Here is a 27993-nt window from a genome sequence, read left to right as displayed (position 1 = left end):
GACATAGAAAACATATTTATAGTTACCAAAGGGTAAGTATAGGACTAACAAATACAAACAACTATACGTAAAATAGTCAAGCAACAAGGATTTACTATATAGCACAGGGAACACTAGTATTCAATATCTTGAAATAACCTATAATAAAAAATAATCTGGAAAAAAATACACACATAACTGAATCACTCTGCTGTACACCTGAAACTAACACAATACTGTAAATCAGCTATATTTCAAAAATAAATAAATAAATTTAAAAGAGAAAAGAGAAGTCCCCATTGTGGCTCAGAGGTAATGACCCCGACTAGTATCCACAAGGACGCGGGTTCGATCCCTGGCCTTGCTCAGTGGGTTAAGGATCTGGTGTTGCCGTGAGCTGTGGTGTGGGTTGCAGACGCAGCTCGGATCCTGAGTTTCTGTGGCCGTGGTGTAGGCTGCTCTGTACTCGCACCCAGGTGCTCTCAGGCGATGTTCAGAGAATTAAAACCTTGTTTCAGCACGAGCCTGAGTAAAACAGAAGAACAATAGACCCCCTCTCAGTGGCTGAAGAAAATTCATAAGTGAATGCATAACAGAATCCAAAAGAGGAGTTCCTGTTGTGGCTCAGTGGAAACGAATCTAACTAGTATCCACGAGGACGCAGGTTCGATCCCTGGCCTCGTTCAGTGGGTTAAGGATCTGGCATGGCTGTGAGCTGTGGTTAGGTCACAGATGTGGCTTGAATCCTGCATTGCTGTGGCTGTGGTGTAGGCCAGTGGCTACAGCTCCAATTCAACCCCTAGTCTGGGAACCTCCATATGCCATGGGTACCGCACTAAAAAGGCAAAAAAAAAGAATCCAAAAGAAAGAGTTAGAATTCAGGGCACCATGGCTATTTTGTGGAGGCAAAATAGCTGACCAGGCTCAGGTTACCCACACAAACACTTGTAAGAGCCTCTGAGGATCTGACCCTTTTATTCCAAAGCCTCTTGGAGGGAGTTCTTGTTGTCGCTCGGTGGTAATGAACCTGACTAGTATCCATGAGGATGCAGGTTTGATCCCAGGCCTCACTCAGTGGTTAAGGATCCGGTGTTGCCATCAGCTGTGCTATAGGTCACAGATGTGGCTTGGATCTGGCTTTGCCGTGGCTGTGACGTAGGCCAGCAGCTCCACCTCTGATTCGACCCCTAGCCTGGGGACTTCCATATGCTTCAGGTGCAGCCCTAAAAAGAAATATAAATAAATAAATAAAAGCCTCTCCGGGAGTTCCCATTGTGGCACCATAGGATTGGCGGCATCTGTGCAGCACCAGGACACAGGTTCGATATCTGGCCCAGCATAGTGGGTTAAAGGATCTGGCAATGTGGAAACTGTGGCTCGGATCTAATCCTTGGCCCAGGAACTCCATATGGTGTGGGGGCAGCCAGGGAGGGGAAAAAAAAGCCTTTCAGATCATCAGCAACTCAGCTGCGTAAAGGAGCTGGGGCAGGGCCCCTTCCAACCCCACCCCATTCAAATGACCCCTTTCTTGTGATAATCCTGGTACAGATCCGGCAGATCTGATCCAGAGCCCGACCTGCCCAACATGGGGACAGCCTGAGGGCCAAGACCAGCTCTGCAAGCTTTACAAGCCAGAAGGCTTGTTACTGCTGACACCAAAGCAGTAGGCCACCTGAGTCCCCCTGTCCTTACTTCTTCCAGAAGCTTCACTTGCCCAGCCCACCCCATTCAGATCTCAGCACAGCATTCATGGAGTCCTCAAATCTAATCTCCAGTGGCCGTGGTCCCTGTGACTTGGTGGGTGGTGTTGAAAGAGGCTCGTGTGTTGACTTGTCTCCTTGACTACACTGCCAGTGCCCTGGGGGAAGGGAGTTCCCTGTGAGTTTGTGTTTCCTCCTTCTCTGCTTGGTTCGGGGCTCAGTCTGCAGGGAGTAGTCACTCTTGGCCTTGGTGGTTCTCCTGGGGCCAGGACTCCCCCCCTCCCCACCCCAGTCAGCATGTTGGCTAAATGCCAGACCACGTGAAGATAACCACTGAGAAATGGTGTCTCTCAGGCTTCTCCAGCCAGAGTGCCTTCCAGCCAGAACAACCTCTGACGAGCTAAGTCATGGGCTGCTGTCAGCCCTCCCTGCTCAACTCACTCTGACTTGCACCTAAAGCCCTGATTAGCCCAGGAGGCTCCTCCCTGGCCCCTCCCTCACCCCCTCCACTGAGCAGCACCCCCTCTGACTCAGAGCTTGCGTGCTTGCTCTTCCCTCTCTCTGGAATGCTTTTCCATGCAGCTGGCCCTGTCAACACATATGGGGTCCTGCTCAGAGAGCTCTCCTTTCCCACCCTTTCTAAAACAGCACCCCTTGGGGAGTTCCTGCTGTGGTGCAACGGGATTGGTCGTGTCTTGGGAGCGCTGGGACCCAGGTTCGATTCCCCGGCCCAGCACTGTGGGTTAAGGAACTGGTGATGCCACAGCTGCGGCTTAGGTTGCAACTACATCTCAGATCTGATCCCTGGCCTGGGAACTCCATGTGCTGTGGGGAAGAGGGGAAGCCCAAACCAAAACAAAAAAAACCACAGCACCCCCCCAGCCCCTTCCACCTGCCCCTCCAGATCCACCCACTGACCCCTCGGCGACCCCTGGCCACAGGTCCTGGCAGAAGGGTCTGACATTGGCCTTGCTCCAGATTCTGGTAACTGCTTCCTCCGCTGCCTGTTACCCACCCAGGTCCAGCTACCTGTGCTGTGTTCCTCCACACCTTTGGAGGCAATCTCTTCATTAACCCTTCCTCAAGTTACCCAACCTGAGAACACTGTGGCTTTTCTCTCGAGACCCCGATTCACCCTCTGACAAGATGTTTGTGAGCTGTCTGGCCCCAGTGAGACCATAAGGTCAGAGAACATAGCAGCTTAGTTATATCTATCACATCCCAGTGTTGGACTTGGCGCGGGTACATGATCGTTCAACACATATTTGTTGAATGCGTGAATGAAGAGGGGAAGGATCCATCTTATCTGGAGGGAGGATATGGAGGCTGGAAGGACAGGCCAGATTTTAGGAGGTGGAGTTCCCGCTGTAGCTCAGTGCGTTAAGAAACCGACTAGATCTGGGAGAATGCAGGTTAGATCCCTGGCCTTGAGCCTTGGGTTTAAGGATTCAGTATTGCCGGGTAGCTGTGGTGTAGGTCCCAGATGTGGCTTGGATCTGGTTGTGCTGTGGCTGTGGCATAGGCTGTAGGTCTTTCATCCCTAGCTTGAGAACTTCCATATGCTGCATGTGTGGCTGTTAAAAGAAAAAAAACTTTTTTCAGTTAAAAAAAGATTTGAGGAGGTGACAGGGAGAAAAGCATAGGCAGCAGCAGTGATGAGGGTGGCCGTCTCCCCTCCGGGCACACAGACCCCGTTTACGGCCTCAGCACTTCTCCACAATCTGTAATGATTTTTTCTTTGTATGTTTTCCCACTAGAATGGATTCCCAGGAGGGCGGGGGCCACGTCTGTCTGTTGACTTAATTCTTAGAGCCTGGCACAGGGCCTCACAGACATAGAAGGCAGTAGATCCGCACTTGTCGGATAAATCAAAGAAATAGGAGTTATTGAAAAGAAACGGTGAATCGGCAGAGGACCTGGCCAGTTGGATTGGGCAGTTTGGACATGGTGTGGATGGGCGCAGGGATGGACTAGAGGTCCTAGTGTGGGGAGCGGGGGAGGAAGGACGAAGCTGGGGCTTGTGGAAAGCTGGGCCTGGAGAGGGACAGGGGCTGGGGCAGAGCAGGAGGCTGCTGCAGCCTCAGACCGGCAAGGAGGGAAGAGGTGGCAGAATTTGGTGAGTGATCAGACGCAGATGAAGGATGAGGGGTCCAGACTGTCTGAGGATGAGATGATGCTGCAGAGGCTGTGGTCCCGGCCTGAGGCAAGTATTCCAGGGCCAGCTGCTGCTGTGAAAACTGGGGAGTGGAAGTGGTTTTGGGGGAAAAGTGAATCAATCCCAATCTACCATGTTGCTTTGAAAGTGTAACCAGGAATTACTGTTGTGGCTCAGCAGGTTAAGAACCCAACAAATATCTGTGAGGATGCAGGTTCCATCCTTGGCCTCACTCAGTGGGTTAAGGATCCAGCGTTGCCACAAGCTACAGCACAGCAAGCTTCGGCATAGGTCAGATATGGCTCAGACCCATCAAGGCTGTGGCTGTGGTGTAGGCTGACTCCTAGTCCTGGGAACTTCCATATGCCGCAGGTGCAGCTGTTTTTTTAAAAAAAAAAATTAAGTCTATTAGAGATGCATAATAATGTATTCATAGACTACATGTTTTGGTTTTTGCTTTTTTGCCACATCGGGGCATAGGGAATTTCCCTGGCCAGGGACTGAATCTGAGCCACAGCTGGGGCAACACCAGATGCTTAACCCACAGTGCTTGGCTGGGGACCAAACCCACACTGAATCAGAGACAATGCCAGACCCTTTATCTGCTGTGCCACACTGGGAACTCTATGACATAGTTCTTAGATTGGTTTTCTTCGGTTTGGGGTTTGTTTTATTTTTTCTTTTTAGGGCTGTACCTGCGGCATATGGAAGTTCCCAGGCTGCTGGCCTACCCCACAGCCACAGTAACTTGGGATCCGAGCCTTGGCTGTGACCTACACCACAGCTCACAACAACGCTGGATCCTTAACCCACTGAGTGAGGTTAGGGATGAACACACATCCTCATGGATTCCAGTTGGGTTCGTTTCCACTGAGCCACAACGGCAACTCCAAGATTGGTTTTTAAAAATACTCCAGGAATAAAAAATAAAAGATGTAGAAGAAATAGACGAAACAGAATTGAAATGATGTCAAGTGTTGAAGCTGGGTGAAGAATATACAGGGAAAACGAATGTGTGCTTTCCTCTCTAGCTCTGTGTTTGCAGAGGTCCCAAATGAAAAGTTTTAGACAGTTTGAAAGGGTACTTTTTCCCTTTTTTTTTCTTTTTAGGGCTGCACCTGCAGCACATGGAGGTAGGCCAGGGGTCCAATCGGAGCCACAGCTGCCGGCCTACGCCACAGCCACAGCCACACTAGATCCGAGCTGCGTGTGCAACCTAAACCACAGCTCGTGGCAACTCCAGATCTTATTCCATTGATCGAGGCCAGAGATCGAACCCGCAACTCATGGTGTCTAGTTGGATTCGTTTCCACTGCACCACAACGGGAACTCCTGAAAGGGTACCGTGTCCAACCTAAGTCTCAGCCTTCTGTCTCTGAATGCCGCCTCACTCATTGCTATCACTTGTGCGCACACATTGAGTTCAGAGCTTACCATTCTGTTTCACTTAGGATTTTTATTATGACCTTTATTAAGCGCTCATAAATCACATTCTTAATCTGGCTCTGTTTACTACTTTTCCCCTCCACCCATTCCCCTAAAGTTATAAAAAATAAAAATATATAAATATACATTGAGGATTACGCAGCGTTTTTACACAACAGTCACGTCAGTGTTGCAGGCTGTCTGACCATCTCCCCATGTCTCATCCAGAACAGGGTGGCCTCTGAAGCAGCAGCAGCAGAAATGGCACTTCTTTTCCACGTCCTCCCTCATCCTTCAGCATAACAGCATTCGACGGGCGTCGTGGAGGAGCTGCTGGGGGGACGGCTCCGGAGAGCGGCTGAGAGCAGCAAGCCGGGAAAGTATCAGCCCTGTACCTGCCGTGGCTCAAACCTGGGGCCGTTATTTAAACACATCAGGCCAAGCCTCACCAAGAGCCAAAGGCCAGACGTGGAGGGTGCAGCATAGGCCCAAGCGGACTTACTTTCAACTGCAAGAGGGGCAGGTCACTACCAACTGGAAAATCTCTTATTTGGTGCGGAGCTGGGGACTCCAGTTTTCTCCGTCGGCATCCCCTGTTCAGTTACTGACGAGCAGCGCCTTCCTTCTGGCCAGCGGGATGAAGTGCGCAGAGGACAATGAGGCCAGAGGGACGTGGCACTTGCTGTCAAGCTGCTTGGTTTTTTGAATTTTCAAATTTGCCAGGAGGACAGAAGATTAAGAGATGACTGTGGAAGCCGAGTACCCAGGGAGCTCAGCATGGTCCTTAGGGCGCTGACCCAGGGAACTTGGTATTTACGCCACGTTAACTTTCAGCTGTCACTGGCATTTTTCTTCCTCTGACTTGGTTTTAAAACCTCTTCCTTTGGAGAGGAGCTAAAAAGTACCCACTTGCCCAGCATCTTCCTTTTCTGGTTTGGAGGGTGCATCAAGGATGAAGTCTTCTCTCCCAGGGGGCAAGGAGGTTGGACAGATTCAGACCTGCAGGCTCTTCTCAGCCCCCTTCTGCCGTCAGTGGGCACATGGCCATCCAGCCAGCCGGCCGCCCAACAGACCAGCCAGGTCTCTTGGCTTTCAGAACATGAGGCCAAACCCGGCCTTCAAAATCTCACTCCTGTCACCCCCCACCCACCCCCATCAAATCCTTTTCCTACTGTGTAAAATCAGTGATTCCTCTGTCAAGTCACAGCATGATCTATCCACTGGTGTAGGCTCTTGTCAAAGAAAACCTCTTTTCCTGGGATGGGGCAGGACTTGGTCGTTCCCAAGCACACGCTCCCTAGAGGGACAGTAAGGGACAACTCTCGGCAGAGGGCGCTGCCCTGCTACAGGGAGCTCTCATCACAAGCTGATGGGAGGCAATGCCGCCCTCCTGCCTCAGCCTCCTCCACGTGACCGTGACCGTGTCTGCTCCTGACTCCTGCCGGCCCCACAGGCTATGAAGGGTGGGTCTCCTGTTTCCAACATGTTAAAGGAGGGAAAGTCACCTTCGATCAGCGGAACAGGGCCCTTGGAGCCCAGGTGAGGAGAGGAGGAGCGGTTGTTCTAGGATAATTTGGTGCTGCAAACTGTCAGTCGATAAAAGGGGTCCAGGTGCCTTGAAATACAAACTAAGCCACCAGTCTGTCTGGCAGTGAGCAAAAGAGGCAAAGCCCTTCCTTTCCCGGCACCTCCCCTGGTATCCAGGTTTCAAAGAATCAAATCCCATGATAATAAATGAAGTCACTGGCTGCTCCTATGCCCCAGGGTACAGCCTGGTGAATTTAAAAAAAGCCTCATTGTTACTATCGTGTCTTCTTCAACCCAAATATCCAGTGAAAACAGGTAATCTTAATAGAGAGTCTGCTATTAAAATCATGCCCGGTCAGAGCCTGGCAGCCTCAGCTGGACCCCAAGGCAGCCACTCTTTCTTCCCCCCAGGAGGGTGGTGTCTGTGTCTTTGTACAAGGCAGGCTTCCTTCTCAGCTCACGAGAGGGACCTAGAAAGAAGAGGAATCCATGGAGCCTGCCTGGAGGGGGCCCTGCCGGCTCTCCTTCTGGGGAGTGGGGGACAGCTGCTGGCCAAGAGGGCTGGTCCCTGCAGGACGCTCCACCTCCACGCTACAAGCGGTACATGCGGGAGGCGAGGACGGAGAGAAGGGAAAACACTTCCTCTCACCAGAGTAGCTCTCCCCGGGGGTTCGGACCCTCCGGAGAAGGGGTGGAGAGGGCACCTCGGGTGGCCGGGGAGGCCCTGAGCGCCCCAGCCTCCAACTCACTTCTTCCTGCGGATCTTGGGTTTCTTCACGGGCCGCAGGTAGGGGTTATCGATGATGCTCTCCTCCCCGTTCCGGCTCCCCGACAAGGAGGGGTTCTGCTGCAGGACGGAGGTGTTCTCCTTCTCGGCTCCAGAATCATCCTTTGAGCAAAAGCCGAAATAAAGCAGAAGACCAACGGCATAAGGACAACGACCATGCCCGTGATGGGAACTGCATCCCTTTTGTGGAGAAGCTAGAAGCTCAGGTACCATCTTCTAGCTAATGTGCTCATCTCTGCCCCCCAGGCAGCGGCTGCACTGAGGAAGGTGAGAGCACAGAACCCCGATCCCTGAATCTCCAGAGAGGGCAGGGATGCGAGTTAGAAGGAACAGAGACCCAGGAGGCGCAGGGGATCAAGATTTAGATGCTTCAGGAAGGAAGCCCAGTGCATGGGGAGATGAAGAAAAAGAGAAGCGGCCCCCAGTGCCCCGAAGGACTGAGGTACAGGACTGGAACGAATTGTGTGCCCAGGGCACTTCCTGGACCAAAGCTCACAGATCATGATGTTTTCCCCCAGAGTCTCAAATAGTTGGTACATGCAACATGGCACCAACGACCACACCCCAGCAGAGCCCAGAAACTGCTGAAGCCCCGAGGACTCCCACCAAGGCAAAGCAGTGTGTGCCAGCAGCAACCCAGGAGCGTCACCCACTGTCCCCACCTGTGGCCATGGGACAGGCCCTTCACTGCTCATTTGTTTTTGTTTTTTTTTTTAAATTTTATTGATGTACTTATTTGGCCGTGGTGAGCAGTGGCTTGTGGGATCTCAGTTCCCAGACCAGGGCATGAACCTAGGCTGTAGCAGTAAAAGCGCCGAGTCCTAACCACAAGACCACCAGGGAGTTCGCCCTCACTGTTTTTTTTGTTTTTTAGGGCCACACCTGTGGCATATGGAAGTTCCCAGGCTAGGAGTGGAATCAGAGCTACAGCTGCCGGCCTATGCTACAGCCACCGCAACATGGGATCTGAGCAGTGTCTGCAACCTACACCACAGCTCATGACAGTGCCAGATCCCTGACCCGCTGAGCGGGGACAGGGATAGAACCCACATCCTCATGGATACTAGCTGGATTTGTTTCCACTGCGCCACAACGGGAACTCTATTCACTGTTTGTTTTCCTTTTCCCAAGCCAGCAATGGACCCCACAACACAGCAGCGACTCGAACCACACCAATGACAACACTGGATCTTTAACCTGCTGCACCGCAAGGGAACCCCTCATTGTTTTTACAAACTGCTTCTGGGAATGTGGGTGATTGCGTTTCTTTCCCATTTTTACACTCTTCTATTTCCCAAGTTTCTTTCTTTATTTTTTGTCTTTTTGCCTTTTCTAGGGCCGCACCCACGGCATATGGAGTGTCCCAGGCGAGGGGTCTAATTGGAGCTGTAGCCATCGACCTACGCCAGAGCCACAGCAACACGGGATCTGAGCCACATCTGCGACCTACACCACAGCTCACAGCAATGCTGAATCCTTAACCCACTGAGCGAGGCCAGGGATCGAACCCACAACCTCATGGTTCCTAGTTGGATGTGTTAACCACTAAGCCACGACGGGAACTCCACCTCCCAAGTTCTTTAAAAGAAGCAGAAGTTGCAGGGGAGGGGGGGAAATCATATGAAAAACTTGACCTAAAAGCTCAGGCTCAAGTGGCTCTAAGTGAGCGGCAGAAGCAGCTGGTCCTGCTGCGCCCCCTGGTGACATGCTGAGGGTTCTGTTCTGTAACTTGAGGCAAGAGAGGACCTAACCTCGACCAGGAGATTCTGCTGTCCAAAGACAGAGGGCGCTGTGACCAGATGGCAGCTTCTCCCAAGGGGACCGCTGGCTAGGATGCAGCGCCAGTCTGGGCTCAATGAGTCTGAAGAAGGTGATGACTCCGAGGTCCAGCTGCACACCCTCTCACTGTCCATCAGTCCTACTCTCCCCAGAGACCCAGGCTCATCCAGGGCCCGAGGGCTTTCCTTTCTCCAACCCCCAACCCAGTGGGACCGCGGCATGAGCGACAGCTGCTGTGGACCTTCCAGAGGCTCTGTGGAAAGCAAGTCCCCAGGCTCAACCTGGCTGGTGCCAGACCAGGTGAAGGACATGAGGTCTGACCACACAGACCTGCCTGGGATATGTGGCTCCCGACCTTTTTGAGGTGCTTAATGGCCTGGTTCAGTAACCTCCCCCCAACCCCCTTCCTCCTACCATCCATCTACAGTAGACGCCCTTTCTTCAAAGTTCCTGGAAGTTCACTTCAGCTGTGCTTTAAGTGCTTCCTGTGACGATAAGGGTGGCGGAGACACAGTCAGGGGTGTCCTGGGACCACTGCTGGAGGCTCCCTCCGTCCGGCTCACTATGCCTCACAAGGGCAGGGGGGTTACGAGTCAGGACTTGGGGCCTCCCAAAGAGAGCTTCTGGAAGTGCCACTTTCTCTGCCCCCTTGGGGACAGGCAGCCTCGAGGTGGAGAGGGACAGAAGATAAAAGTACTAAACTGACTGAGATTTGTTAAAAAGATGGGAGCAGAACGGTCTGTCAGGAGCAACTTGGGCTTGGAAAGGTCAGACTCAGGCAACACAAGCACGCTCTTCGGGACCACCAGGCGCCCCAGCCCAGGAGGCCGCATCCCGCCTCACAGCTTCCAACACCATTCCCACGCCCGCCTCTCCCATCTGAGCCTCTCCAGCCCTCACCTCTCCCCTCACCTCCAGGCTCTGCACAGCCACTGGTCAAGCAGGCATCTCAAATTCCAAGTGCCTAAAACGGAACCCTGGACCTTCCCCTTTGCACAGACAGCAGCTCCCAAGCCCTCCCAGCACCGTGATGGCAACTCCTCCATCCAGGTGTTCAAGCCCCACACTCCACAGTGGCTCCTGCTTCCACGCTTTCTCTGGCCTCCCACAGCCAATCTGTTAGGAAAATGTCTTGCCTTCAGAATTCAGGCAGAATCTCACCACTTCCACCATTTCTACCACAGCCACCCTGGGGGGACCCATCCCTGTCTCTCTCTTTTTATTTTTTTGGCTTTTTAGGGCCACATATGGAGGGGTCCAATCGAAGCTACAGCTGCCGGCTTACACGACAGCCATGCTGGATCCAAACCACATCTGCAACCTACGCCACAACTCATGGCAACGCTGGATCCTTAATCCACTGAGCGAGGCCAGGGATCAAACCAGTGTCCTCATGGATACTGGTTAGGTTCCTTAACTGCTGAGCCACAGTGGGAACTCTGAAACCTTCACTTTTTACTCTGGATTTTCCCCTATTCGGATCCACCCCACCCCCCCAGAGCAGTTTCATCTTTAACATACTATCTCATGATGTATTTTATACCACATTTATGGTCATTCCCCTACTGCCAACACATAGGCCGCTATTGTCTCTGTTTTGTTCACTGACGTGTCCCAAGCACCCAGCACCTACTGGATACTAAATAAGTACTTGTTGAGTAAATAGATGGTACACTTCAGAAAAGAGTCAAAGTTTAGACACTGGGATTGCCTGCAGAAGGCAGCTAGTTCAAAAGTCTGAGAAAAAAAAAAATCCTCTTATACACCAATTTAAAGTGAATGGCCTCTTTGTGATCAAGTAGATGGAGAAACTAGAACCAAGTTAAACAAATAACTACCTAACAAGTCCTTGAGAGAGAGAAAAGAACAATTTAAAATTCTAGTTACTGCGAGTTCCGGTTGTGGCGCAGCAGAAACGGACCCAGCCAGTGTCCATGAGGACTTGGGTTTGATCCCTGGCCTCACTCTGTGGGTTAGGATCTGGTGTTGAGGTGAGCTGCGGTGTAGGTCACAGATGCGGCTCAGATCCCATGTTGCTGTGGCTGTGGTGTAGGCCGGCAGCTGTAGCTCTGATTCCACCTCTAGCCTGGGAACTTCCACATGCCATGGGGGCGGCCCTAAAAAGCAAAAAAGGAAAAAAGATTTCCAGCTACTGAATTCACTGTAATGATGCCTGCCAATGCTAAAGACAGAAGACAGCCTACCTGTCCCCAGGGGACTTGCTCGTTAAATCCACACAGTGGAAACAGGATGAAGCTGAGCGGAGGGAAGGGCAGATGCAGAGTAACAGCCAAGGCGTCCCCAGGGGGAAGCAAGCAAGGGGAAATTCTCTTTGTGATTTGCTGTTTGTGCTGAAAACAACAACTAAAAAGCTGCCTCTAAAAGGATTCAGAAGAGTCTGGCGACACTGGCTGCTTGGTAGGAGGGCAACTGGATGGATGACAGGGAACAAGGACACATCTTTTCTGGACTTTCTGAATTTTAAACCTAGGATTGCATTTGCCAGTCCAACAAAATGACAAGTCCAACTTGTGGCTGGAATCCTTTTCTTCGAGTCTTTTTATTTCTGTATTTTTTTACAGAAGAGCCTACAGTTGTACAGCGGGGGCAGCGGGTTGGGGGAAGCGCCGCCAGCTGCCACGTGCCAGGCACCTGCCAGAGGTGAGCTCATTTTGTCTCTGGCTCCTCACTCCCCCTTGAGGTAGGTGTTCCTGTTCCTATTTGGACCTGTGAGGAAGTAGACTCAGATGGCAGGTCATGCCACCAAAGTCACTCTGCCGGCAAGCAGCCCGGTCTGGATTTGAAGCCCGGCTGGCCTGACTCTAAGGCTCAGGTCTTTCTACACCTCGCTGTCCGGCTTGGCCTCCGGGTACCCAGGAGGCCTCGGGTAAGCTCCTGGCATCCTTTCGGCTTCGGTCCACTCCCTGCCATGACCTCACCTCTGTCATTACCGGGTGTGAGAGAACGCACCTGCAAGTCCTTCCGCTACTTCGTACTTACAAAGGGATGGCGATGTTTGCTTAGAAGACGCCTCCTTCTCATAAGGTGAACCTCAGCTTAGTCCAGGACCCCATCACCACATCTCAGACCAAATTAACTGAGTCCAAAACAGAAGTGTAGAGTAACAAGCTCCTCTGCCTTATGGAAAGCCATGGGCTCCCAGCCCTAATTCTGAAAGGAATAATTCAACATTAAAGAGACGTGTGTTCAGGCAAGGGCAACCTGCTGCACATACGCAAGCCGGCAGGGGTACTTCCCACCTGCATCCTGGGCTGTCAGCTGCCACCTGGTGCCTCGTACCTTAGAGAACATGAGGAACGCTCCGTCCAGCTACAACAGCTCAGCTGCCCTCTGCTTCAAAGCAGGGTCCAATTTTAAAGGACGGATGACTAAGGTAACCTGATAAGAGTCCAGTAAACCTTTAAGGCATCAGAGCTCCCGGCAGGTCTGGGACTCTACTGGCACTTTCTCCAAGATGCAGGAACGAGAGTGGGTCTTTTCTTACTTGCCGAGGACAACACACCAGGAAAGAACACGCACAAGTTCCAGGGAGCACAGCTCCTCCCCCACCCCGGCTTCTGTCCCCCACACTCCACCTCTCATCCTGGCTCTGAAATGTCCACAGTAAGGCTGAGCCCTCCGTGTGGGCACCAGATGCCATGCCCTCTCGCCTACCAGAAATCACCGTCCCGAAATGTTTATTTCCCTTTACCAGACCATTCGCACCAGCAAATAAACATCCTGTTATTTCTTTTACCTGATACAAATAAAAACCAAATACCACTCTGACTCCTTAAATCTCCACCTTTAGTTACCTCTCCATTTCTCTCCTTCCCTTCACTTCAAAATTCCTTAAAACAACTGTCTACATTAATACACTGTCCTATGGAACATTCTGTGCTGCCCAGTAGGGGAGCCCCTAGCCATGGGTGGCTACTGAAATGTGGCTGGTGTGACTAAGGAACTGAACGTTTTTTTTGTTTTTTTTTTTTCTTTTTAGGGCCACACCCACAGCGTATGGAGCTTCCCAGACTAGAGGTCCACTGGGAGCTGCAGCTGCCGACCTACACCACAGCCACAGTAATGCCAGATCAGAGCCGTGTCTTCGACCTGCACCACAGCTCACAGCAATGCCGGATCCTTAACCCATTGAGCAAGGCCAGGGATTGAACCTGCAACCTCATGGATACTAGTCAGGGTTTGTTACTGCTGAGCCATGATGCGAACTCCCTGATTTTTTATTTATTTATTTATTTATTTATTTATTTATTTATTTATTTTTTAAAAAATTTTTTTGTCTTTTTGCCCTTTCTAGAGCCACTCCCACGGCATATGGAGGTTACCAGGCTAGGGGTCCAATCGGAGCTGTAGCCACCGGCCTACACCAGAGCCACAGCAACGCAGGATCCGAGCCGCATCTGCAACCTACACTACAGCTCACAGCAACGCTGGATCCTCAACCCACTGAGCAAGGCCAGGGATTGAACCCGCAACCTCATGGTTCCTAGTCGGATTCATTAACCACTGTGCCATGACGGGAACTCCTGTTTTACTTAATTTACATCAATTTAGGCTTAAATTTAGCCACGCGTGGCTCCTGGCCACTGTAATGGACAACACAAGTCCATACTCACAGAGTCCAACTTCTCTCCTCCCATTCTTTGAATTCATTGGTTCTCATTCTTCCTGAAATTGCTGTTGTCAAGACCATGAGTAAACTCACACGGCCAAATTCAATGGGCCATGTCTCAGTCCTCATGTGACTGAACAGTAGCTTTTGACACGGCTGATCACTCTTTTCTCCCTGAAACACTTTCTTGGACTGGGGGATGCTGCAGCCCCTGGCCCTGCCACCTCTCCCGCTGTGCCTCCCCATCTCCGTGGTGGGCTCCTCCTCAGCCCTGTGCCCTCTGGACAGCGCAGAGCCCCAGGGCTCGGTCCCAGCACCCCTTCTCATCTTCATCCTCCCAAGCTCCCTAGAAGCTCACCTCACCTCATGGTTTTAAACACCATCTACACACCTAGGACTCCTAGATTTGCACCTTGAGCCCTAACAGCTCCTTAAACTTCCAACTCACTATCCGTCTCCTCCCTGACATCACCAGTTAGATGTCCAGTAACGTCTCAAACTCACCTGGCATAAACCTCAACTCCCGGCTTCCCCCGAACACCTGGTTCCACCCGAAAGTTTCCCTATCCTTTTTTTTGGTCGGGGGGGGCATAGGGAGCTCCTGGGCCAGGTATCAAATCAGAGCTATAGTCACAACCTAAATCACAACTGCCACAATGCTGGATCCTTAACCCACTGTGCTGGGCCAGGGACTGAACCTGCCTCCCAGTGTTTCCAAGATGCCTCTGAACCTGTCATGCCATAGCTGGAACTTCAGTTTCCCTATCTTGATGGAGGACAACGCCTCCTTTCCTGTCATTTAGGCAAAAATCTGTGCCACAGTAGCAACCTGAGTCACTGCAGTAGCAACACCAGATCCTTAACCCAATGCATCACTGAGAAACTCCAATGCATTTACCTTGACTCCCTCTCATCCACTCTACCAGTTGGTTCTGCTCTGAGGATAACCTAGAATTCAACCAAATGCTCTAGCTGACCATGTCTTGACTCCCAAGCAGCATTTCGCAGCTTGCACCAGCCTCCTAACCAGTCTCTGCTTCTGTCTTTGCCACAGTCCACCCGCAACCAGCAACCGGACCGATCCCGAGACCCGCCTCAGACCCTGCCCCTCCTCTGCTCAGCATGTCCACAGGCTCCCACCTTATGGAGAAAAAGCCCAAATGCTTAAGGTGCCTTGAAGACCTGATGCCCCCAGGAGCTCTCCGACCCTCTCCTCTGCTACTCTCGCCCTTGTTCACACCATTCCGGGCCCCCTTCTGTTCTTCAGCATGACGGCTCCCACCTCGGGGCCTTCGCATCTGCTGTTTCCTCTGTGAGGAAAGCTCTACTCCCAGATACATGCGAGCCTGTTCCCTTCAGCTCTTAAATTAGCGCCTTCTAGTTACCCTGCCTAATACCTCATCCCCAGGCCCAGACTTACCTCCTAGACTAATTTCTTACTTATCCTTCGCTCCATGCGGGCAGGACACTGTCTCTGCTGCTAATTCCCTGGCACCTGGCGCCTGCCTGACTCCAGCAGGTGCTCATTCGCTATTTGCTGAGTGGATGAATGGGTCCCCAAGACACAGCCACGTCTTTCGACTAGAGGTCACGTCACAACTGGGTCACCATGGGCCCGTCATGCAAGTCCCTATCATAAGGCCAGAGACCTTATAGGCAATGAGATCCTACTGTATAGCACAGGGAACTATATCCAGTCACTCGTGATGGAACATAATAGAGAATAATGTGAGAAAAAGAATAAATATATATATCTATATATCTATGAATGGATCACTTTGCTGTACAGTAGAAATTGACAGAACACTATAAATCACTATAATGGAAAAAATGAAAATCACAAAAGAAAAAAGGCCAGAGATCTGAGGTGGGTTGTGTTCGATCCCCAGAGTGACCGGCAGAGAGCAGAACAGGCTACTTTGTTGCGGGGGTGGGGGACGGGGTGCTGAGGCGGGCAGAAGGCAGGACCCACCGTGCTGATGTGAAGAGGGAGGTTCTCCGTGTCCGTCTGCTCATCCTGCTCCGAGGAATCCGTCTCTTCCATTTGCTGCATCTCCAGCTCAGAGGGAAGAAGCGCGGTCAGGTAGGGGATGGTGAAAGGCCTGGCGGCGATCACTGGGGGATTGGAGGAGAGGCGTGATTCTGCTGGCACGGCATCCTTGAAGCTGGCTGATCCCCTTATGACAGATCAGTGAGCAGCACCAAGTGACACTGATGGCTGCCATGCTCTGGGCACTGACCATGGGCCAGGCATGTCCTACAGGCTTTACGTGTTATCTTTAATCTCCGCTCCTCCACCCTACTAAGTACAATTACCAACCCCATTTTACAGATGGGGTACCTGAGGCATGAGAGGTTCTGTGGCCTCCTCTAGCACACAAGTAGCAGGGTGGGATCTGAACTTCGGCAAAAGGACTTTAGAACCCACTTTTGCCATGTACCACTAAAATCAGAGAGACCTAGGTCTGAATTTTTTTTTTTTTTTTTTTTTTTTACAGCTGTACCTGCAGCATATGGAGGCTCCCTCCCAGGCTGAGGGTGGAACTGGAGCTGCAGCCGCCAGCCTACCTCACAGCTCACAGCAACGCCAGATCCCCAACAGAGTGAGGCCAAGGATCAAACCAGCATGCTCATGGATACTAGACAGATTTGCTTCCCTCGCCACAACGGGAACTTCCTCTAAGATTATTTTTAATGTGGTTCAGATGTGGGGTCCTGTGGAAAGAACTAGATTTGAATGCCGGCTACTGGCTGGGTGACCTTAGCCCTCTCTCCAAGCCTCGACTTCTGGTAATGATAGCGGTGACAGTTCCTAACTCAGAGGCTCCCCCAAGGATCCTGCGGATGATGGAGGGGAGGGGAAGTGATTAGTGTGGTGCCTGGACTTAACAACCCAGCAGCTGTCATTCCAGAGCCAGGCATGCGGCTGACGGGAGCTTCCCGATTCAACTAGTTCGGACCCATCCCTCCATTCCCTTTGGAAACACTATGGAGAGGGAGCTCCCCTTGTGCTGTGGTGGAAACCAATCTAACTAGTATCCATGAAGATGCGGGTTTGATCCCTGGCCTCACTCTGTGGGTTAAGGATCTGGTGTTGCCGTGAGCTATGGTGTAGGCCACAGATATGATTCGGATCTGATGTTGCTGTGACTGTGGCAGAGGCTGGCAGCTGCAGCTCCCATTTGACCCCTAGCCTGGGAACTTCCATGTGTCACAGATACAGCCCTTAAAAAAAGAAAGGAAGGAAGGAAGGAAGGAAGGAAGGAAGGAAGGAAGGAAGGAAAAAGAAAGAAACACCGTGGAGAGAACGGAAGTTAGTCACTCGGCAAAATGGTGGTGCTGAGATGAGAAGTTAGGTGAGCTGGGTCCTGGGAGAGGTTTGGTAACTGCCCTGCCCCCTGAGTCCAGGGTCCCTGCCTCCACAGGAGCTGACCCCGCTGCCAAATGAGCCTCTCTGATGCCTGGGGCCCAGTCACCCTCGAAGTAACATCAACTTGGTGCACCTTAAGCACCCGGTCCCAGTCGAGGCCATCACTGCTTTGGAGTCATCCACTGAGGACAGGCCCTTAAGACCTGGGAAAAGGAGCCAGAAATCTGAAGAAAAGTTCCAGCCAAGACAAGGACAAAACTTATTCGTTTCTCCCTCCCACGATGAGAGACAAGGTGAGGGTCTCAAAGGACAAGACGGGATCCAGAGGGGGAGGACTCTCACGTGGAAACGTGCTGACGTCATCTTTGAAAAGACTCTGGGTCTCGCCGGTCTTGGCCATGAAACGGGTGAGGGCCCGCTCCACATCTCGCCTCTGGGACGCAGCCTTCTCCCGCAGGACCTGGTAGTCCGACACGGGCTCGCGGTATGTCTAAGGGGAGAAGAGCAAAGACACTGGAGGAGTACCAGCGGTCACCTGCTCTCTCCCTGCCTCACTGTTGCTCTGTCCTCCCGCCCTTTAAATGACCTGCTACCAACCTTGAGAGCAGAGATCCCCAAGGGCAGTGGAAGAGCAGAAAGAAAACATAAATGTAACTATCATTTATTTTGACTCTTAAAAATTAAGAAACATATAGGGAGTTCCCTAGTGTCCTAGCAGTGAAGGATCCCATGTGGTCACAGCTGTGGCATGGGTTTGATCCCTGGCCTGAGAACTTCCACATGCCACAGGTGTGGTTAAAAAGAAAGAAAGAAGAAAACATATATTCACTACAGTGACTGATCCTGGGCCTTCACTTAGCTCCTATAAACAGCTGGACTCCTTCTGAAGACATCTTCTTTATTTATTTAGCTTTTTAGGGCTACACGTGTGGCATGTGGAAGTTCCCAGGCTAGGGGTTGAACTGGAGCTACAGCCGCTGCCTATGCCACAGTCACAGCAATATTGGATCCTTAACCCACTGAGTGAGGTCAGGGATTGAACCCACATCGTCATGGATCCTAGTCGGGTTCGTTACTGCTGAGCCAGGACGGGAACTCTCCTGAAGATGTCTTCTAAGAGATGCCTCCCAAGGGGAGAGTGGGAATCTCCGCAGGGACGCGCTGGCTGGCCCGCCCTGCCCCAGGCCCTCAGTGTGACATGACATCCTGTAGCGCTTGAGAGGCTGAGTTACACATTTGCGGGTTGTACTGTCTTATTTTCTTAAACCTACCCTCACAAAATGGGCACGTTGACCCAAAGGACTCCCTCAGAGAAATACAGAGTAAACATTTTAATTTAAGCACAAGCGAACAAGAACATGGCAGGCCTGACTCCCCTCCTGCTCTTAGTTTTGAGCTCTTTGGCCATCAGGCTAGGGAGTGAAAAAACAACTAGGATCTAACCAGGATAAGAAGTTAGCCTGAACATTTAAACTTGTAATGGTGGAGTTCCTGCTGTGGCACAAGGACATTGGTGAATCTTGGGAGTGCTGGGTCACAGGTTCGATCCCCAGCCTGGAACAGTAGATTAAGGATCCGGTGTTGCTGCTTAGGTCGCCATGGTGGCTTGGATCTGAAACCTGGCCTGGCAACTCCGTATGCCAAAGGGCGGCCAAAAATGAAAAATACAATAAAATAAAAATAAAATTGTAATGGTAAGGGTGACAAAGCACTCCAAAAAAGTAACTATTCTTCATGATAGGGAGGTAGGATTTGTGTGTGTGTGTGTGTGTGTGTGTGTGTGTGTGTGTGTGTGTGTGTCTTTTTGCCATTTCTTGGGCTACTCCTGTGGCATATGGAGGTTCCCAGACTAGGGGTAGAATGGGAGCTGTAGCCACTGGCCTACGCCAGAGCCACAGCAACGCAGGATCCAAGCCCTATACCACAGCTCACGGCAACGCCAGATCCTTAATCCACTGAGCAAGGCCATGGATCCAACCTGCAACCTCATGGTTCTTAGTTGAATTCATTAACCACTGCGCCACGATGGGAACTCCCCCCCCCCTTTTTTTGTCTTTTCTAGGGCTGCCCCTGTGGCATATGGAGGTTCCCAGCTAGGGGTCCAATTGGAGCTGCAGCCACCGGCCTATACCACAGCCATAGCAACGCCAGTTCTGAGCCACATCTGCGACCTACACCACAGCTCACGGCAGCACTGGATCCTTAACCCACCGAGCAAGGCCAGGGATTGAACCTGCAACCTCATGGTTCCTAGTCGGATTTGTTAACCACTGAGCCACGACAGGAACTAGGAGGTAGGATTTTTAAAGGAAGTACTTGGAAACATTTTCACTGTTGTGTGTTAACTCAAGCCTATACAGCTTCACAGTTACACTTAAACACAGAAACAGGATTTTCTGACATGTTTAAAATCTTCCCCAAACAAAGGATTTGATGGGATTCTGAACATGTTCATTAAAAACATTAAAATGCAAGATCTTACAATTAAATTTAGGCAACTGATTGACATTTAAAAAGTTGGAAATTTAGGAGTGCCCTGGTGGCTCAGCGGGTTAAGGGTCCAGCATTGTCACTACCGTGGCTCAGGTTCAATCCCTGGACTGGGAACTTCCACATGCTGTGAGCATGTCCCCCTCCCCAAAAAAGCTGGAAATTTAATAGAAACATTTGAACAAGTCTTCAATTAGTTTTCTGCTTTATTAAGGGCAGTCTAAGATGCTGCTTCTCTTTGGGATGTAACTTTTTCAACTATGAGAGCTATTAAAGTGTCAAAATAAACTGAACTACGAATCAGACCGCCAACTTGGCAGTCCATCAAGTATTACACCAAGATTTCAAAAAATAAAAAGCAGGAGCCATCACCTGGCTGCCACTAAAAAGGAGCAAACAGGTTGCCTGAACTTTTCACAAGGGTCAAATGATCTTTTAGCATACATTATTTTAATATGGTGTTATAATATTCATGTAAACAAAGAAACAAATACCGGAGCATGTGCTTAGTGTTTTTACTGACAGAGATAGGCCGCAAAAGAATTGAAGACTGTTGTGGGTTGAATTGTGGCCCCCCAAAATTTGACATATTGAAGTCCTAACCTCTACTACCTCAGACTATGATCTTATTTGGAAAGAGGGTCACTGCAAGAAGTAATCGGTTAACATGCGGTCACATGGAGTAGGGTGGTATGAACCCACTATGACTGGTGCCCTCATAAGAAACGCCACCTGGAGTTCCCGTCGTGGCGCAGTGGTTAACAAATCTGACTAGGAACCATGAGGTTGCGGGTTCAATCTCTGGCCTCACTCAGTGGGTTAAGGATCCGGCATTGCCGTGAGCTGTGGTATAGGTTGCAGACGCGGCTCGGATCCCGCATTGCTGTGGCTGTGGCATAGACCAGAGGCTGCAGCTCCGATTCGACCCCTAGCCTGGGAACCTCCATGTGCCGTGGGAGCGGCCCTAAGGCAAAAAGACAAAAAAACCAAAAAAACAAAAACGAAATGCCACCTGTGGAGTTTCCGTCGTGGCTCAGTGGCTACAAACCTGACTAGTATCCATGAGGCCATGGGTTCGATCTCTGGCCTCACTCAGTGGGTTAAAACAAACCAACCAACCCTCTTTCCTGTTATGGAAAATTTGGAAAACCTAGCAAAGCACATACACAACAGATACCTGTAATTCCACCAAGCATTACTACCAACATTTTGTGGAGAGTGTACTTTTGTGTTTGGGTGGGACGGGCCAAACTGCGCCAGCTTCACTATCTTTGTTAACTGTATTTTTGTCAGCCAACTGGAGAACATTAATTCTCCTCTGCCGACATGTTTTTTGATGAGGAAAGACACTCTGAACTACCCTGCTGCAAACAAACGTCTGGATTCCAGTCTGACAGTCAGTAGAATCCACTCTGCTTTCACATCAGTCACAGCCCCCAGCATGGCCCTCTCACTCACCGGAGTTTTGATGTAGGTGTGGGGATCGGGGAACTCAGGAAAATGGCTGGGGATGTGCGGCGGGTGGGGTCGGTTCTGTCCGGCAGTGAGGGCCTTGGGGGTCACCGGCTGATTGGTCACTGGAGCTGTGACAGAGTCAAGCAGTTACTCTACCACCCAAGGTCTTGAGTCTCTACCCAAATCCTCCTTTTCTCAAAGTAAATGCTGGACCCAGTGTTCTCTGCAACAGGCACTTGGTACTTCTATCAATGAAAGATCTTTAATGGCTTGAGGACCTCAGAACGTACCCCTGACCCCCTCACAATGACCAGCCCTGCATGACCTAGGGTGAAAGTCCCATATACAATAACCTGCCTGCGTGCCCCTTAGGCAGGTGAGTGGGTGGCTGTGAAAAGTTAACTACACAGAAGTGCATGCTGAGGAGTTCCCGTAGTGGCTCAGCCGGTTATGAACTGACTAGTATCCATGAGGACATGGGTTCAAACCCTGGCCTCGCTCAGTGGGTTAAGGATCTGGTGTTGCCGTGAGCTGTGGTGTAGGTTGCAGATGTGGCTTGGATCCCATGTTGCTGTGGGCTATGGCGTAGGCTGGCAGCTACAGCTCTGATTCAACCCCTAACCTGAGAACTTCCATATGCCTCTGGTGCAGCCCTAAAAAGAAAGAAAAAAAAAAAAAAAAAAAAAAAGAGCATGCTGAAGAACTAATAAACAAGTTAGGTGGGCTGCAAACTTTTTAGGAACCCAGGTTACAAAGACAAACACTGAGCCAGGGTGAGTTAAGGGCAAGCTAATAACAGCAAGAGGGGGTTGAAAAGGGCACCTGCCACTGCCACTTTGAGAGGCGTTCTTAAAAAGATGCCAGCCTGAAAATAGCCATGAAAAAAAAGCCAATAAATTCGTCCCGGATCCTCCAAACGCATACCAGTTACTCCAACTCAGTTCATGGAACTCAGTGTATCTCAGGCAGAGATCATCAAACTTTTAGTGTAAAGGGATCGAAAGTAAATATTTTATTTATTTTATTATTTATTTACTTATTTTTATTTATTTATCTATTTTTGTCTTTTTGCCATTTCTTGGGCTGCTTCCCGTGGCATACAGGGGTTCCCAGGCTAGGGGTCGAATTGGAGCTGTAGCCACCGGCCTACACCAGAGCCACAGCAACTCGGGATCTGAGGCCCGTCTGCAACCTATGCCACAGCTCACGGCAACGCCGGATCCTTAACCCACTGAGTGAGGCCAGGGATCGAACCCACAACCTCATGGTTCCTAGTCAGATTTGTTAACCACTGCGCCACGACGGGAACTCCCTTCCCATAAATATTTTTGATTTTGCAAGTGGTACAGTCTGTCACAACCACTCAACGCTACCATGATAGCATTACTTACCATCGATAGTAAGGAAAACAGCCATGGACCGATAAAAACAGGTGGTGGGGAGTTCCCATTGTGGCTCAGTTCAATCCCTGGCCTCGGTCAGTGAGTTAAGGATCTGGCGTTGCCATGAGCTACGGTGTAGGTCGCAGACAAGGCTCAGATCCCCTTGCCATGGCTGTCGTGTAGGCTGGGGCTACAGCTCTGATTGGACCCCTAGCCTGGGAACTTCCATATGCCATGGGTTCAGCCCTAGAAAGACAAAAAAATCAAACAAAAATAAAAAACAGGTGGTGGACCACAGCAGGCCTAAGGGCCATGTTTACTGACCCTTGACCTAAGGAAGAACTAGAACTCTCACGTTTTTCAAACAGCATCTGTGCTGCAGCATGAGAACCACAGCAACATCTCAGAGATGGTTTCCCTTTCTGTGACAGAACTTCACATCTCAATCCGATTAGCCCAAATAAAGACCACGTGGAAGGCAGCCCTAAATCACAGAAGGGAGCCTGCAACGAGGCAGGAGCTACACAACAATCCCTGCCCTGGTCAGTCGGTTCCTTCCACCCGCAGGCACTGAGCACTGCTGAGAACCTCAGCGCAAAGTCACTTACGGGCGGTGATGACCATCCTCTGAGACCGTTTTGCATAAGCAGGGAGCGTGTCCACATTGAAACCTAAGAAACAGGAAAACAAAAATCACTGCTCAGACCACTGGACATTGAACATGGAAAGGGAACTTTGCTGCCACTCAAAAGAAGCTCCAGCAGGATCCCCTTAGAGGCAGTTGGGAGGTCTCTTAAAAAGGTGCAGAGGAGCCCTCTTTTGATAACTCTCTCAAGCTAAAAGCAAACCAGGAGACTCTTGAGGGGTTTCGAGAGCCCTCGGCAGACAGGGCAGGTTCCTGGCACTGCCTTCTCACAGCTCCCACTCGGCTACTCTGAAGAAACGGGAAGTGGAGGGGTACTCACCCATCTCGACAAGGGTGACCACAATGTCTGACAGTGTGGGCTGGGTCCTGGCTGTGTGCTCACAGTAAGACTTGGCACTCCTCCCAATTTCTGAAATGTCTAGGAAAGGATCAAAGGCAGAAGGGCTTATTCTCAGTTCCCAAACAGTTAAACACAGAATCGCCCTAGGAGCCAGCAATTCCAGTTGGAGGTATATCCCCAAGTGAATGGAAAACAGGGACTCAGACACTTGTACACCCACGTTCAGAGCAGCATCATTCACGACAGCTGAAAGGAGGAAACAACCCCATGCCCATCGATAGCTAATGGATACACAAAACCTGGGCTAGACACACAATGGAATACTAGCCAGCCTTCGAAAGGAATGGCATTGTGATACATGCTGCAACATGAATGAACTTTGAAAACACTGTGCTAAGGGAAATAAACCAGTCAGCCAGTCAAATATTTTAAGATTTCACTTGTATGAGGTATCTAGAAAAAAAGAAAATTCAGAGAAACAAAAGATAGTTTAGGAGTTCCCATCGTGGCTCAGCGGTAATGAACCTGATGAAACCACGAGGATGTGGGTTCAATTCCTGGCCTCCCTCAGTGGGTTAAGGATCTGGCGTTGCCGTGAGCTGTGGTATAGGTCGCAGACGTGGCTCAGATCTGGCGTTGCTGTGGCTGTGGTGTAGACCAGATAGCTGCTGCGATCTGACCCCTAGCCTGGGAACATCTATATGCTGCAGGTGCAGCCCTAAAAATACAACAGCAACAACAACAAGAAACCAACCGTGAGAACCTCTGAATTCCAAGATCTTTGCAGGAACTGAATTCTTATCTATTGAGAGCTATGAATCCCCTCCTCCAGGACAGAAGTCCTCAAAGTGTGGTCTGGAAATCCCTGGATGTCCCTGCAATCCTTTCCCGAGTGCATAGGTCAAAACCATGTTAATAATAAAATGAGACATTCTTTGACTTTTTTTACTCTCATTCTCTCATGTAGCTTTCCAGAGGCTCTGTCACCTGTGATGACATCAGAGTTCTGAGGGATAATGGAATGTGTGCTTGCGCATTCCTAGTTTTTAAAATGTTCTCAGTTTTCTTGTTTTCGTTTCTTTTCCTTTTTTTGGCTGTGCCTGCAGCATGCAGAAGTTCCCACACCAGGGATCAAACCTGAGCCGCAGAAGCATCCCAAGCTGCTGCAGTGACAATGCTGGATCCTTAACCCACTGCACCACAAGGGAACTCCTCAGTTTTATTTTCTAATGTGGCAAAAATCTCTTTCTATGAAGCCCATGTATACAAAACTCCTTGGGTTCCTCAATATTTAAGAGTTTTAGGGGTTCTACGAGTTTGAGATGGCTGCTTTCGGAAAACAGTTGGTATTTTGAAGTTCCAAACGTCAGCTGCAGAGGGTCACCTCATCCCAGATCATGCCCTTCCTGGGGCAGCCAATATCCTCGGGGGACTGATCAAAACTGGAGTGCAAGGCAGGGTTTTGGAGGCCTGATGTCAGATACTCTGATGGGCAGTAATCACTCTAGCATGCCCCACTGAGTTGGCCAATTCTTTATTTGGCCTGCACTGCAGTTCATCTTCTCCTTCAGCCTAAATCTTTCTCTCACATCCATTCATGAGGCTGATTTCCACTCCATCCCACCAAACGCCTTCGATACCCTCACCCCTCGTTCCACCCCACCCCCAAAAAGGCCCAAATAGGGAAATACATTGCACATGCAGAAGAGCCTATGTGAGATCATTCTATTTCCTCAAACCTCAAGATAATTCATTTTTAAAGTGTCTTCTTGGGGGAGGGAGTGGGGTGGACTGGGAGTCTGGGGTTAATAGATGCAAACTATTGCACTGGAGTGGATAAGCAATGAGATCCTGCTGTACAGCACAGGGAACTCTATCTAGTCACTTATGATGGAACATGATGGAGGATAATATGAGAAAAAGAATGATGCATATATATGTGTGACTGGGTCACTTTGCTGTACAGTAGAAATCGACAGAACACTGTATACCAACTATAATGGAAAAAATAAAAATCACTAATAAAAAAAAGTGTTCTCTTCCCATTTTATAAAACTTACTCACCTTCACCATTTGTTATCACATAGCATTTGATTTTATACTGTATGGCATCTATCTCACGGGAATTAATCCTGATTCTTCAACAAAATTGTGAGTTCTTTGAGCAGAGGGAACAGTGTAATAGCAGCACCTACAGGTCATCAAGAGCTGACAATGTTCCCAGCTTTGACCGTTTTACGTATACATCTCATTCATATTCACAACTCTGTGAGGTGCAAATTATCCCACTGCATAAATGAGGATATTGAGGTTCAGGAGGTTTATGGTTGATGGCTTACCCAAGCTATTAAGTGGCAGAGTGATGTCTTACACCGAGGTCTAAAGATTCTAGAGCCTATAGATCACTTTGCTAGGTTCTTCTTTTTGTTTTTGTCTTTTTGCCTTTTCTAGGGCTGTTCCTGTGGCATATGGAGGTTCCCAGGCTAGGGGTCTAATCAGAGCTGTAGCCACCGGCCTACACCAGAGCCACAGCAACACGGGATCCAAGCCGCGTCTGCGACCTACACCACAGCTCACAGCAACGCCGGATCCTTAACCCACTGAGCAAGGCCAGGGATCGAACCCGAAACGTCATGGTTCCTAGTCAGATTCGTTAACCACTGCGTCACAAGGGGAACTCCACTAGGTTCTTCTTTTTCTTAAATCCTAATACTCTCTCAAGACAGAGCACAGATGTTTGGTTGACTCAGAAGGCCCCTTGTTTCCTGGTACTTACAGCTCTGCAGCATCTCTGTCAGTGTTTCCACAGATGCTTTCTCAGCGCTCTCAAACCCTGCCTCTGTTAACAGGGAGCTCACAACCACTTGCAGAGTTCGCCTCCGGGCCAGATGGTAGTTATCAGCAGGGTTAGTGGACTGTTTACTTCCTGATCTCTGTAAATCAGCAGCCCAGAAAGAGAATACTTTCATCCTCAGGACGAGGATGCAGTCATGTAGTTCACATATTGTCAATGGCAAACAAAGGTTCTTTTGCTAAATCTTTATGTATCAGTGTGGTAGCTCCTGATGTTTAGACTTACAGCTCTTCGCCAAATAACTGAGCACCCAAGTGGCTCTAAATTCGAAAACAGCCTTTCTGCCTAGGTAAAACTTATCAATTACAATAGTACAAAATGGCCGTTTCCTACTTTCTATTTTGGATTATCTGAATATATAGCTGAAGAAACATGCAGGATAGAATTGAATTCATTGGTCCATCTCCTAGAAAAAAAGTAATCTCTCTTTTGTCCCTCCCATCTCCACACCATTAACGAGGAAAATTAAAACAACAAACAACACATGCTGCTGAGTAGAGGAGGGCAAATGATAAGAACATCGACAAATTAAAAAGCTAAATATTTTGAAACAGGAATCCCTCCCAACTTTGGCGGGCCAATAAGAAGGCGAAAAGAGCCCCACTGGACCAATCAGGAGGTGTTCCGGGTTCCCAACCCCCAACAGAGAATGAGCCAATCAGTACACAGGTCCACCAACTCCCGAGGCCGCCGCCAAGTCTCGAGGAGGAGGAGGGGGGCATATACGGCCTGAAAGACCTTCCTCCACTCAGAGCATGTGGTGGGGCCCTATTTCTGGGTGTGAACATGTTGCCAAGGCTAGGGGGACATTACAGAATCCCCAGGCTCTCTCGGCTTCCGCCCCGCGCCTCCCGCCCTTACCGTTCCGGAGGCCGCGGCCCCGGCAGTGGCCGCCGCGTCGGCCATCTTGCTCTGGCGTAATGTGCGCGAGCGCACGGCAGGATGGGACTTGTAGTCACCCGGCGGGGAGGAACCGCGAGGGGGCGGGGCCGCGCGCCCCGTTGGGCTTTGTGGGGCCCAGCCGGGTCGGGGGTGAGTCTGGTTATCCCGGTTCACGTGACCTGTGAACGGTGGGTTCAGCGAGCCCCGGAAGTGGCTAGGAAAATGAGCCCTCGGTTTCACACCTATTTAAAAACGAAATCGTTTTTCATAAAAAGCACATCCCTGGAACGCTCCAAACTTGCCTGATTGTTAGCCACACCTGGCTAGGTCCGGCGGATCCCCGTGACTTTACTCTCTGGAGGAGGGGTCTTGGGCATCTGTATTCTTAAGTTCTCCAAGTGAGTCTCCTGAGCCTGGATATTTGGGGAAGCTTTGTTTTGTGCTGACGGACCCAGAGCCAGCCAATGGCCCACTTGGAACGAGAGCCAGCAGTCACGTAATCCAGGTGTGCCACTGCATCCGGCTGCCTTCTCGCCCTCAATTAACCCTCAGGTATTTGCGGGGCGAGCCGGGAGGCGTCGGCGGTAGGAGG

General features: G+C 50.3%; 2 protein-coding genes and 1 long non-coding RNA gene across 8 annotated transcripts in view; 2 read left to right on the top strand and 1 right to left on the bottom strand.

Moving 5' to 3' along the window:
- Positions 1-27810, bottom strand: TAF8 (TATA-box binding protein associated factor 8). Of its 5 annotated transcripts, none has more exons than XM_021098691.2 (9): positions 27704-27810; positions 26442-26598; positions 23645-23743; positions 23288-23350; positions 21301-21425; positions 17695-17842; positions 15955-16097; positions 7536-7675; positions 5271-7256 (listed from the first exon to the last, which is right to left on the bottom strand). In XM_021098691.2, the coding sequence occupies exons 2-9, from the start codon at positions 26452-26454 to the stop codon at positions 7244-7246; spliced, it is 744 nt and encodes a 247-aa protein (XP_020954350.1). In that variant the 5' UTR covers positions 26455-26598; positions 27704-27810; the 3' UTR covers positions 5271-7243. The 5 variants fall into 5 exon arrangements, with proteins under 5 accessions (XP_020954348.2, XP_020954350.1, XP_020954346.2 ...); XM_021098687.2 differs by lacking the exon at positions 27704-27810 and adding an exon at positions 27381-27443; XM_021098689.2 differs by lacking the exons at positions 5271-7256; positions 7536-7675; positions 27704-27810 and adding exons at positions 1-504; positions 27381-27443.
- LOC146401549 (uncharacterized) lies at positions 3044-5478 on the top strand. The gene is made up of 2 exons (XR_014810132.1): positions 3044-4088; positions 4690-5478. It is a non-coding gene; the product is annotated as an uncharacterized LOC146401549 (long non-coding RNA).
- CCND3 (cyclin D3) overlaps positions 27530-27993 on the top strand; it is a 94256-nt gene continuing 93792 nt past the window's right edge. Inside the window, exon 1 of one of the 2 annotated variants that reach the window (XM_021098376.2) lies at positions 27530-27906. The gene's annotated coding sequence lies outside the window, so the exon portion shown is untranslated. Of the gene's footprint in view, positions 27954-27993 lie in introns of both variants that reach the window. The other variant, XM_021098375.2, reaches the window with a different exon arrangement.

This window comes from Sus scrofa, chromosome 7 (assembly GCF_054392235.1).
Source record: "Sus scrofa isolate SSC_HxYL_T2T_F1_AM1 chromosome 7, Sscrofa_HxYL_maternal_Yorkshire_Landrace_v2.0, whole genome shotgun sequence".
Classification (NCBI taxonomy): Eukaryota; Metazoa; Chordata; class Mammalia; order Artiodactyla; family Suidae; genus Sus; species Sus scrofa.
The sequence above is the reverse complement of the archived record's forward strand: the minus strand, read 5'-3'. Positions and strand labels throughout refer to the sequence as shown.

Excerpts from the sequence above, each read along its gene's own strand:
- TAF8 (XM_021098687.2), bottom strand. The coding sequence starts at position 27,425 with ATGGCCGACGCGGCGGCCACTGCCGGGGCCGCGGCCTCCGGAACG. Across the intron at positions 23,351-23,644 it reads GGTCACCCTTGTCGAGATGG|GTTTCAATGTGGACACGCTC; the intron begins GTGAGTACCCCT and ends CCTGTTTCTTAG. Across the intron at positions 7,676-15,954 it reads TCCCTCTTCACATCAGCACG|GATGATTCTGGAGCCGAGAA; the intron begins GTGGGTCCTGCC and ends TTTTGCTCAAAG.